Source organism: Nematolebias whitei, chromosome 8 (genome assembly GCF_014905685.2).
Source record: "Nematolebias whitei isolate Nwh7 chromosome 8, NemWhi1, whole genome shotgun sequence".
NCBI classification, from domain to species: Eukaryota; Metazoa; Chordata; class Actinopteri; order Cyprinodontiformes; family Rivulidae; genus Nematolebias; species Nematolebias whitei.
In genome coordinates, this window is record NC_056505.1 from 2,219,237 (window position 1) to 2,230,414 (window position 11,178).

General features: G+C 47.1%; 2 protein-coding genes across 5 annotated transcripts in view; one reads left to right on the top strand and one right to left on the bottom strand.

The window, feature by feature from the left end:
• Positions 1-1,556: 1,556 nt before the first annotated feature.
• LOC119413760 (putative uncharacterized protein BRD3OS) lies at positions 1,557-2,178 on the top strand. Its single transcript, XM_037680817.1, has 2 exons — positions 1,557-1,582; positions 1,795-2,178. Exon 2 carries the CDS (start codon positions 1,873-1,875, stop codon positions 2,176-2,178), a length of 306 nt encoding a protein of 101 aa, XP_037536745.1. The 5' UTR covers positions 1,557-1,582; positions 1,795-1,872.
• Positions 2,179-5,015: 2,837 nt separating this feature from the next.
• The window catches only part of LOC119413741 (bromodomain-containing protein 3), an 18,251-nt gene continuing 12,088 nt past the window's right edge, over positions 5,016-11,178 (bottom strand). Inside the window, exons 8-12 of one of the 4 annotated variants that reach the window (XM_037680799.1) lie at positions 7,247-7,375; positions 6,975-7,157; positions 6,563-6,795; positions 6,157-6,455; positions 5,016-6,081 (exon numbers count right to left, since the gene is read on the bottom strand). In XM_037680799.1, the coding sequence (XP_037536727.1) occupies positions 5,963-6,081; positions 6,157-6,455; positions 6,563-6,795; positions 6,975-7,157; positions 7,247-7,375 (963 nt within the window). In that variant the 3' untranslated portion in view covers positions 5,016-5,962. Of the gene's footprint in view, positions 6,456-6,562; positions 6,796-6,950; positions 7,158-7,246; positions 7,376-11,178 lie in introns of all 4 variants that reach the window. The other 3 variants (XM_037680798.1, XM_037680797.1, XM_037680796.1) reach the window with 3 other exon arrangements.

The following is an 11,178-nucleotide window of genomic DNA, read 5'->3' on the forward strand; positions in this document are numbered from 1 at the left end:
CCCCCCCCCCCCACAACATCAGGCAGACCACCTCCCTTCAACCTGACCCCCCCAACATCAGGCAGGCCCCCTCCCTCCCTCACTTCAAGTCTCTGTTAAAACTCATGTGTTCTCTCAGGCGTGTCACTCAGTGTAAATTGATCCAGTGTTTTTTAATCTGTGATCCTGTTTTAAATGTTTTTATTAATTCTCCAGTTTTTATTATTAGTTATTGTATTTTTTCTCTTTAATTTACTCATTGATTGTTGTTGTTGTTGAGCACTTTGATAACAGGCTCTGTTTTAAATGTGCTCTATTAATATAGTAGACTTGACTTAAAGCAGACGGGCCGGCCACTAGACCCATGGAGGTCCAGACCACAAGGACCATGAAAGGTTCTGGTGTCACAATCACTTTTTATCCAACACAAGACCAACAAGGAGCACAAATGTCCTCATCCATCATCTTTACTCAGGTCTTCTTTTGGGGGGGCCACTGTGTGAGAGCGGGTGGACAGGTCTCCAGTCCATCACAGGGACACCTGGACAGGTTTCAGTCCATCACAGGGACACCTGGACAGGTCTCCAGTTCATCACAGGGACACCTGGACAGGTCTCAGTCCATCACAGGGACACCTGGACAGGTCTCAGTCCATCACAGGGACACCTGGACAGGTCTCCAGTTCATCACAGAGACACCTGGACAGGTCTCAGTCCATCACAAGGACACATGGACAGGTCTCCAGTTCATCACAGAGACACCTGGACAGGTTTCAGTCCATCACAAGGACACATGGACAGGTCTCCAGTTCATCACAGAGACACCTAGGGACAATTTAGTTACCGATCAGCCTAACATGCATGTTTTTGGTCTGTGGGAGGAAACCCACACATCACGGACAGAACATACAAACTCCACCCAGAAAGGTCCCAGGCCAGGATCCGGACCAACGGCCTTCTTGCTGAGAGGCGGCAGTTCAACCCGCTGATGCACCATGTTGTTTTCCCGGAGCCCAGCGGAACTTCGGCTCCTGGTCCTTTGTTTCTACTCGGACAAGGATCACAAACGGACGGTTGCTATGGGTTGCTAAAACGTCCGTGACCACACGTAGCTAACGATGCTAACGGCAGCTTGCCATAAAAAACGGCAGCAAACGCTGGTAAACATGACTGCTCGCGCTCTAACTTCGTCGATAAATCCAACTGTGACGTGTTTCCGGCGGAGCTAACGGAGGCTAACTGCGGGATTAGTTTTCATTAAAGTGCGTCTCTCAGCGGTTTGCGGTACGGCAGCCGGCTGGGACATATTGATGCTCAGACTCAACCGAAGGTGATCGATTATTCGACCAATCTAATCAGGCGGACTGATGAAGATGAGCAGGTGAGCTGGACAGTTTGGGTTCGGTTCTGAGTCAGTGTTCTCTGAGGGCGTTAACGTGAGAACACTGTGACCTTTGACCTTATTCGAGGCTCCACAGAATCTGAAGCAGCAGCCGTGATGCATTGTGGGAAAATGAACGGATACTGATCTGTGATCAGGCAGGAAAAGCTGCAGCTGATGTCCACAGAGGAACATTTGGACCGAGCTCGTCTGACTTTATAAGGTGATCTGAGGACAGCTGCTGAACAAGGTTCTGGTTCTGGATCCAAAAGGTTCCAGATGTTATTTGGTAAAAGTCCAGACCAACTCGGCCTGAAACTTATTGTTTTTTCCTGAAATATCATGAAGAATTTACCAGCTGTGACAGTAACTATGCACCTATCTGGACCGGGTCAGACTCAGAACCTCTCTAACCTCCATCTGCTCTCCCTTCAGGTTTGTGGGCATGACTGGCTCAGAACAGAACCAGTCTGGACTGGACCTATTCTTCCCCAGCATGTCGACTCTGGCATCATGTCAGACTGTGACCCAGCTGCTGTAAAGGAACCAGGTCTGACTGCCGGTTCTGCTGGTCCTGGCCGCCCTCCTCTGGCAGCCAAGGCCCTGTCGGAGTCCTACGGTCAGCTCCGGTACCGGGACACGTCCCTGCTGATCTGGCAGCAGCAGCAACTGGACCTGCAGACGGCACCGCCCTCCACCTACCTGACCCGGAGCCACTCCGCTTGGTACAGCAGCTATGGTAATCAGGCGGTTCTGATCCGGGACAGGAAGTGCCTGCAGGGCTCAGAAGGCCAGTCCAGAATCTGCAGCATCATGTAGAACAGGAACCAGTTTCTCCTGATCAGAACTCGGACTGAGATCCAAACTCTGGTTTTCAGCAGACTTTTCTGAATCTGAACTTGGGTCAGTGGTTCCCTCGTCTTTGTCTGCCAGGCAGCAGTTTTTTTTGTTTTGATTTTTACCTGTCCGTGAAGTTTGACCTTCTGACCTCCACCAGATGGATCCAACAGGCCTCAGAGTCAGACCTCCATCTGTTCGTTAGACATGCTTTAAAACATTTGGAGGAAGTTCTTCTGAACTTCCTGCTTGTTTCTGTTTAAACATGGCGGCTCGTTGCTTCCAACATCTTTGTATTAAATTATATAAACATCAACTCTTCAGACTGACCAGACCATGTGGCTCCATCAGGTGTTTGTTGCACATTTATGATGTCAGCAGGTAAATGACATCATAAACTTAGATCACTCTGGTCAACGCTGATTTAAGGCGACGCCCATTCGCTCTCCATTTAAGAAGCTCCTCCCTTCCCACTTATCACTCCTACCCGGGTCATCGCCCAGGTGTCTCAAAAGGAACGCACCCTCAGTGCAGACTCCTGAAACTTCACAGGAATCATGGGAAATGTATCTGGTTGTGTTCAGATGAACTCTGGATCACATGCCAACATCAGAGTTTCAGCAGAACCTGAACAGAACCCGTTCAGAACTTTGTCTTGGGTTCATCACTGATCGTGTTGGGTCATGTCAGTTTAAACTCTGAAGGAATGAAAAGAAACGTTTGGATCCAACAGCAAAACAGAATTAAAGACTGATGGTGAGCAGAGATCTTGGTGTACGAGGTGCACCTGAACGCATCATAAGCTGACGAGACTTTAGAAAATGTGAATAAAGTTCATGTTTCTGGAGAAATGACAGAAAACCACCGTCAGATGTTTTAATGGATGTTCTTTTGAGATTTTACTGAAAGAACAGAAACTTTTTCTCTCTCCTTCAGTCAAACAAGAAGAACTGTTTTTTGTTTTACCGTTGTGTTCAGACTTGTTTCAAAGTTCAGGAATTAAAAAGAAAAATGTTGAAACTCTGTGTTCGTGTCAGGACTTTGACCCAAACCTTTCCAGAAGACGTGAAGAGGAACATGGAGATGAGAAAACTGTTACCTGCCTGTGGACGGTCCAACACCTGAAGCTGCAGCAAACTTCAACGAGTCCGTCTCCGAGTTCTGCTCCGTTTGAACGTCTGCACCCAAAACCCTTCAAGATGGCCGCCAGAGCTAATCGACTTAGCCAACATAAATATAGCTACAACGTATTCGCTTCTCATCGTGGGTCTGAACCGGCAGGCTGAGCCGCTCCTCCAGAAGAGCTGAAGATGTCTGGACCTCCCTGATCCAGCTGCTGCCTCAGGACCCGAGTCCAGAACCAGAAGATGGACGACGTCTTCTTTCTGTAACTTCTGTGAAGTCCAAAAGTTTTCAGTAAAATAAAAACGGTCGACTCGTCCTCAAAGTATTTCTAACATGACTGAGTACTGTGACAGTATTTGTACACAGCACTTCGTGTACAATTTACTCACTTCCACCAACAAAAGCTTCACGTGTTCAGATTCAAAGATGGAGTCCAAGTGTCTGCGAGGAGGCGTGTCCTGTTCTCACCTGCTCTGGTTTGAGGTGAGCAACAGGAAGTGAAGGAGTCGAGGCTCTTCCTCAGTTTATGTGTTTATTTATGAAAACAAATTAACTCAGAAAATAAGGATCCCGTTTCGGTAATTACATCGAATAATCCACTTGTTGGTTTTTGTCGGTTCGTCGTCTATCGAGCGGAGCTCCGCCTACACCTCAGACAGCTACTTACAGCTACTATACAGTGCTCAAACATACAGAACGTACGGCCGGAGTGCATGCAGATACATAAAATCACTTTGTCCTTTTCTTAATAAAATACAAAAATTAACTACGAGCGCCAACTAAAAACAAACAGGAGGGTTACTGTGGCAACGAGCTGTCCAGTCACATGGAGGGAAACATGGTTCTGATTGGTTGGTTGATCCGTCACCAAAGTGTCAATAAAATAATAAAAAAGAAATATATATTTTTTAATGTCACATTTGAACACTGTCTCCATGACGACTCCGTGAACTTTGGCTAAAATAAATGTAAATAAGCGCGTTTAAATCAGACAGGAAGCGCTCCGGGGGCGTGGCGCGAGTCAAAGACTTTATTTAAAAATGTTTCTCTTTAATCGAGGAGCCAGGGCCGAGTCCAGCCAATCAGGAACTGCCGTTACTTCCTGGTAACCATGGTAACAAAGGAAACATCATTAACTGCACCCAGGAAATTAAAAACTGCAGAGAAAAAAATAAAAACCCCACGGAGGAGCTGAAAGTCAGATTCACGCTCTCAGAACTGACAGTGAACGCCTCACATCTTCTGACCCCGCCCACCTCACGTCTCGGTGTTTCACTTCTTCTGTGGATTTGCTGGATCATCTAATCCCACTCTGCTGGCTCCAGATTCAACTTCCTGGTTTGGTTACCAGCTGACTGATGAATGTTATGGATCACCGAGTTCTGGTTCTGGAGGGGAGCGAATAGAACCCAGAACCACCACGCTCCTTTCAATAGTAAAGGTGGATCGGACCGGGCTGCAAGGAGGTGGCGAGCAGCCTCTGTGAGTTTCTTTAGTGTCCAGGACGTCTTGCAGCACAGATCAGAACCTACAGTCCACCTGACAGAACCTATGGTCCATCAGAACCTCCAGAGATTTAAAACAGGGAACTTTTTAAAAGAGAAACTCTCTGAAGTCCAAAGGATGGAACAGTTTTTGTTTCTGTCAGTGCCGGCTTCATGTTCGAACCCAAACAGGAAGCTTGGTAAACAAACTCGAATCGGGACTCTCGGGTGGTTCTAGTGTGGTCTGGGCGGGGTCAGGGTGGAAGGGGGCGGGGTCAGGACAGCGGTACAAAGACATTTTTTATACTGAGAACTTTATAAGACACAAAGAAGTTCAGCACACAATCTGGAAACTCAGAGGAGGAAAGAGAAATGTAGTGTTAGGAAAATGAAAGTCCGTCTCACCGCGTGGACAGAGAGCCTGCTGCGTTGCCGTGACGACCCTGGCACAAACAGGAAGTGGAGGATTTTAGGGTCGGAGGAGCAGCGGAAGGAAGGCTTTCGTCTCAGGTGGGTGAACGAAAACTGGAGGTGCTGCAGAGAGACGACCCGAACAACGGATGGTTCTGTTCGACCCGGTTTGGATTCATCAGAAGTTGGAGTTCAAAGCCTCAGACACTGGTTGAAAGGGTTTCTTTAAATGTTTTGCTCTTTTATAATCATTTCTTGTTGTAGTTTGTTTTGACACGTTGGATAAGATGAAATCAATTTGTTCTGATCGGATCGTCTCTCTGCGACACCTTCACACTAAACTCCTCCTCCTCGTCAGGTGATGTCACACATCAGTCCGTCTGCCCAAAGATAAGCCCCGCCTCCTCTCCCACGATGCTCTACAGGTGATTCTGGAATGTGTTCAGAGGTCAGGGGTCACCGCCGGCTGTCCGTGAGGAAGAAGAGGAGGAAGAGCTCCGATCAAATTGACTCCGCCCTTTCTTCTTCTTCTCCTGCTGAGGTGAATCGTTGCTTCTCCTCCTCCTCCTCCTGTCCACATTCTTCCAGGAGGAAAATAAACACTAGGAGCTAAAAAACAGGTCAGCCTATTTACATACAGTCTCCATGTCTGGGTGTGTGTGTGTGTGTGCGTGAGCAGTCCTCCTGTTTGTGTTTGTTCAGGATGAAGGTACATCAGTGTGTGTTCGTTTTAGCTATGTGTGTTTTCAGTCTGTGTCGGAGGAAGAGGAGGTTCCTGTCGAGGAGCTGTCATCAGATGAGGAAGAGGAGCTGCCACTCAAACGACTAGCCCCGCCTCCGGAGGCCCCGCCTCCAGCTGCCTTTTCTGAAGGAGAGAGAACAGGAGAGGAGTCTGTGTGATGGTTTTTCTGGACGTGAGGTCGCAGGTGTCTGTACTCACGCATCAACTTCCTCTGCTTCTTCTGCAGGCAGGACTTGACGTAGCGCTCCAGCTCCCGAAGCGTCGAGGGTTTCAGCGTCTCAAAGTCGATCTCGATCTCGTCGGGGTTGGAGTCCCTCAGCGACGGCTCTCTGGACTGGATGATGTGCACGACGCGGCCCAGTTTCTCCCCCGGCAGCCGGTTGATGTCTAGGCTCAGCTGCCGCTTCTCGTCATACGACATGGGCAGGGACGACTCCTCGCCGTCGTCTCCGTTGGCCGAGCCGGCGCCTGACGTCTTGGTGGCTTTCTTCGGTTGCCTGGAAACAAACGGCCGCTCTCATTGGTTAATAAACCTCCTACAACACAGCAGCAACAGGAGCATGAGGAGCTGGGTCTTACAGGTGAGGGGTCAGAGAGCTCGTACCTGGTGGCCGTGACCGTGCTGTTGGCTTTCCTGGCTGGTGCCTTCTTCTGATTGGCTGGTTTAGGCTGCTGGGCGGCCGCCTTAGGTTTCTTCTCTTCTTCTATCTTGGCTTTGTTCCCTTTGTCTTTGTCCTTGTCCTTCTTCTTCTCCTTGTCTTTCTTCTCTTTCTTCTTCTTTGGTTTGCTGACGGGTGCCTGCGACAGGACGGCCAGCTGCTCGTGCACGGCCTTCAGCTGGTGGGAGACACTGATAATCAACACCTGCAGCCCGTCATCAGACTCCGCCTTCACCTGATCAGGTGTTCTGACAGAAATGTGACTCAGACTTTCTACGCTTTGCTAAATGAATCTACAGAGACATTAAAGAAGGAAACAGAGATGTTCTTGACCTGTGATTGGTCGGCAGCACCAACCTGCTCCTGTAGCTCGGCCAATCGCGTGGCTCTCTCCTCCTCGGAGTCAGACGATTCGTCAGAGGAAGAGTTGTTGCTGCTGTCGGAGGAGGCGGTGCTTTTACTGACCAGCGGCGTTGTAGATGGGACAGACACCTCCAGGCCCTCGTCTGGGATTTTGGCAAAACGCATCTCAAACACGTCCTAACCACAAACAGAAAGACAGGCAGAAAGACAGGTTGGCACAGTGAACAGACAAACAGCACCTGTTCAGGTGAGGGGCGGAGTCGTACCTGCAGCTTGCGGGCCATAGCCACCACCTCGTGATCTGGAGGGTTGTACTTGTAACAGTTGGAAAACATTAACCTGACGTCGGTGGCGAAGCTCTGCGGGTCGCTGTACTCTCCTTTATCCATTTTTTTCTGGAGGAAGACATACGTGAGCGTGAGTCCTCCAAGATGTTACAAACAACGAACCATGAGCCGACACGTTACAAACAACGAACCATGAGCCGACACGTTACAAACAACGAACCATGAGCCGACACATTAGAAACAACGAACCATGAGCCGACACAATACAAACAACGAACCATGAGCCGACACATTGGAAACAACGAACCATGAGCGATACATTACAAACAACGAACCATGAGCCGACAGGTTACAAACAACGAACCATGAGCCGACACATTAGAAACAACGAACCATGAGCCGACATGTTACAAACAACGAACCATGAGCCGACACGTTAGAAACAACGAACCATGAATCCTGCAGCATTCACTCTATCGTGATCCATTTTTATTCCGTACGTTTTCGTTGCAATTCTGGTCCCACGCGTTGTTTTCAAGCTTTCAAAACAGTCATAAATCAGAACATTCAAGGCTGCACAGAATGATGGAGTCAGTCTCCCCACCATCACAGACATCTACACCTCCAGATGCAGAAAGAGGACCACCTGCATCATGAAGGACCACACTCACCCAGCACACACTTAGTGGTTAGCACTGTTGCCTCACAGCAAGAAGGTCCTGGGTTCAATCCCCGGTTGGACCTGGGGTCTTTCTGTGTGGAGTTTGCATGTTCTTCTCGTGGTGCGTGGGTTTTCTCCGGGTACTCCGGTTTCCTCCCACAGATCAAAAACATGCATGTTAAGGCTCCCACAGAGTCGGGCGTTCTGTGAGCCACACGGACACTACGTGCACTGTGCACAGATGAGTAAAACTTCATACTCGAGTGTCCACCCCGAGCAGCTGCAGAGCAGCTCCGCAGACAAGGGGCGTTCACCTTCGGGACAAATTGAGGTCGCCGATTGGTCATTTGCTGACACGCCTACTAGACTGATTGGCAGGTCACACACAAAAAAAAAAAACAGCTGGCAGCCCAGCTGCAACGGTGTTCTGTGTTTATATGTTGTTAATAAAAAGTTCTAAAAAATAAAAAACAGGGAGCGCTGGTCCTGCAGCCCACACATCAGACCAGCCCACCAGGAAATCTCCAGACCCTCCCGCAGCCATGCTGGACCTGAGTTTAATTATGTCGTAACAAATTCCTTCACTTCTCACAGTTTCAGTCATGGCAACGGAGGAGGAGGAGGAGATCACTGCCTCTAGGAAAAAACAAACAAAAGGCCTTTAAACCAGACCAGGGATGAAGAAGAGGAATTTAATACATTGGTGTCACAAACAAAACAGTACGTCGCCTGACAGTTTATTGTGCGACACCGAGTACGTGTACACGGTCGTAAAAATGTATCTTTGCACGGACATGCACTCTAATCCGGTACGCGCGGACCTCCGCGCACCGAGGTACACCCGAGTATGTGAGAGCCTTTAGTCTGCCTTCAGGCCCAGGCCTCCCTTGTAAAACAGATCTGTGATCTTAATGGGATTTGCCTGGTTAAATGAAGGTTAATAAATAAACACACTTCATGCCCCGCTCCCCTCAGGAAGGAGGTTGAGGAGCATTAAGTGTAGACCGGATCCGTCCCTGAAACCAGTCCGACTCCCCGCCCTGGTGTCTGGTTCTTTTATTCCCAGATGGAGAGGAAACTCGCTCTAACGTAAATAAATCAAGAGATATAATTTCCGTTTACCAATTGAATGTTCATCAGGCAGAAGAAAGTTACAGGTTCAGCGCTGAGTCCAACTCGTGTTAAGCCGGCAGCAGAAGCCCCGAGTCACAGAGCGCCCCAGCTTTTATTGGGCCTTGGCTCCGCCTTCACTTCCAGCAGCACAGCACAGAGGTATCAGTGGGGTGACTGCGTGTGACGTCACTGGTCTTATCTGTTTCTGATGGTGAATAATGGATGTAAGTGCAAATCTATCCACGTGAAGGAAGCCAGCAAAATAAAAAATGACTCCTTATCGGGTGTTGACCCTGGGAAGCTCGTTGAAGAGCAGCTGGGCCCGTCTCATCTGAACAGAAACGGGCCATAACTGGTCCGCCTCTGTGCAGACAAGACCGGGGTCTCAGCATGATAAAGATAACTAACATAACTGAGACCCTGAGTACATCATTTCATTCCACCTCAAGTACCACATGTGATGTGAATGACAATAAAGAACCCTGAACGTGTTCTTTTGGTTTTCTTCTGCTAATTTACTTTTGTTCTACATTTTCCTCTATCTTAGCATTTTTAACTACCATATTTTCGGCCGTACATGTCACACCGCCCTATAAGTCGCATCGGTCCAAAAATGTCTAATAAAGTGGAAAAATTCATGAATACGTCGCTTTGCTGGATACATCGCATCTATTATGTGTCACCGCTGATGTGTCGCGTTTGTTACACGTCACCGCTGACAACCTGGAAACGTGGGGCGAACCCAGAAATGTGGGCCGGTGTTGTGCCAAAAATCGATGGGCTGCCAAATGGCGGCCGCAGGAGCGTGCACGGGAGGACTTTAACAAGAATTCAACAAGATTAACACTTAAAAAACATTATTTGTTTGCTCAAAATTATACTAAATGTGTGTCTCAGTGTAACATTTGCTTAATAAATGCACTCTGACATCAAATGAGCTGTATTTCAAAAATAGTTTCGCTGCCTCGGTGCTCCCGGGGCACGCAGAGGGAGGAAAAAAGGGAGGAGGAACGCTACTTTTTTAAATTGAAATTGAACAAGAAAAGCACCTAAACAATTATTTGTTTGCTCAAAATTATAGCAAAGGTGTTTCAGTCTAACGTTTGCTTAATAAATGCACTTTAATGGTCAAATGAGCCGTATTTCATCGGGGCGGTGCAGCTGGACTGACGGTCGGTCTAAGCAGCGAGCAGAACCAAGGTGGGAGGCTATGGCAACCCGACTGCATCGTTAAATCTGGTGAAGATTCCGTTCTGCGGCCATCAAGTGGCTGAAAGTGGTACTGCTTAAAAAAGGTCCAGTCAGAATGAATGATAACTATCATATCTCATCCAAAAAATGGTTTATAAATATGGGAAAATATCCATAAATATGTCGCAGGGCATGTAAATTATGCAAAAAAAGTGCGGCTTACAAAGCGGAAAATACGGTAATTTCAGCTGTTTTCAGAAAAATTCTAAATTTTTGTGGTAATTTCTGCTACTTTCAGCCTAATTAACTTCTTTCTGAGAAGGGGTCGAGATGGGCCAGAGGTAGGGAGGGCAGGTAGGGCGACTTGGAACCAGAAAGTCGCAGTTCGACTCTCAGCTATTCCCACATTAGCAAGACACCTAATCCCTAACATCTCCCCTGGTGCTTGCATAGCTGCCCACTGCTCCACCTGGGTGTATTCCAGTAGAGGCGCATTCAGGCCGAAAAAATATGACCCGTCCCGAACCCGTTTCATTTCTTCTGAGCCCGACCCGAAACTGCCCAATTAACTGTGATTAGAGGCCGGAACTCCCAAACGTATTCAAATAAAGGAAGATAAAAGATTTCATGTTTATTAACAAGAATCAGTGGATTATTATACTTATAATATTATAGTAATTAGTTATTATAATATTAGTTATTATAATATTCTAGTTATTATATTATAGTTATTAGTTATTATAATATTAGTTATTAGTTATTATAATATTAGTTATTAGTTATTATAATATTCTAGTTATTGTATTATAGTTATTAGTTATTATAATATTATAGTTATATTATAGTTATTATATTAGTTATTAGTTATCATAATAGTATAGTTATTAGTTATTATATTATAGTTATTAGTTATTATAATATTCTAGTTATTATATTATAGTTATTA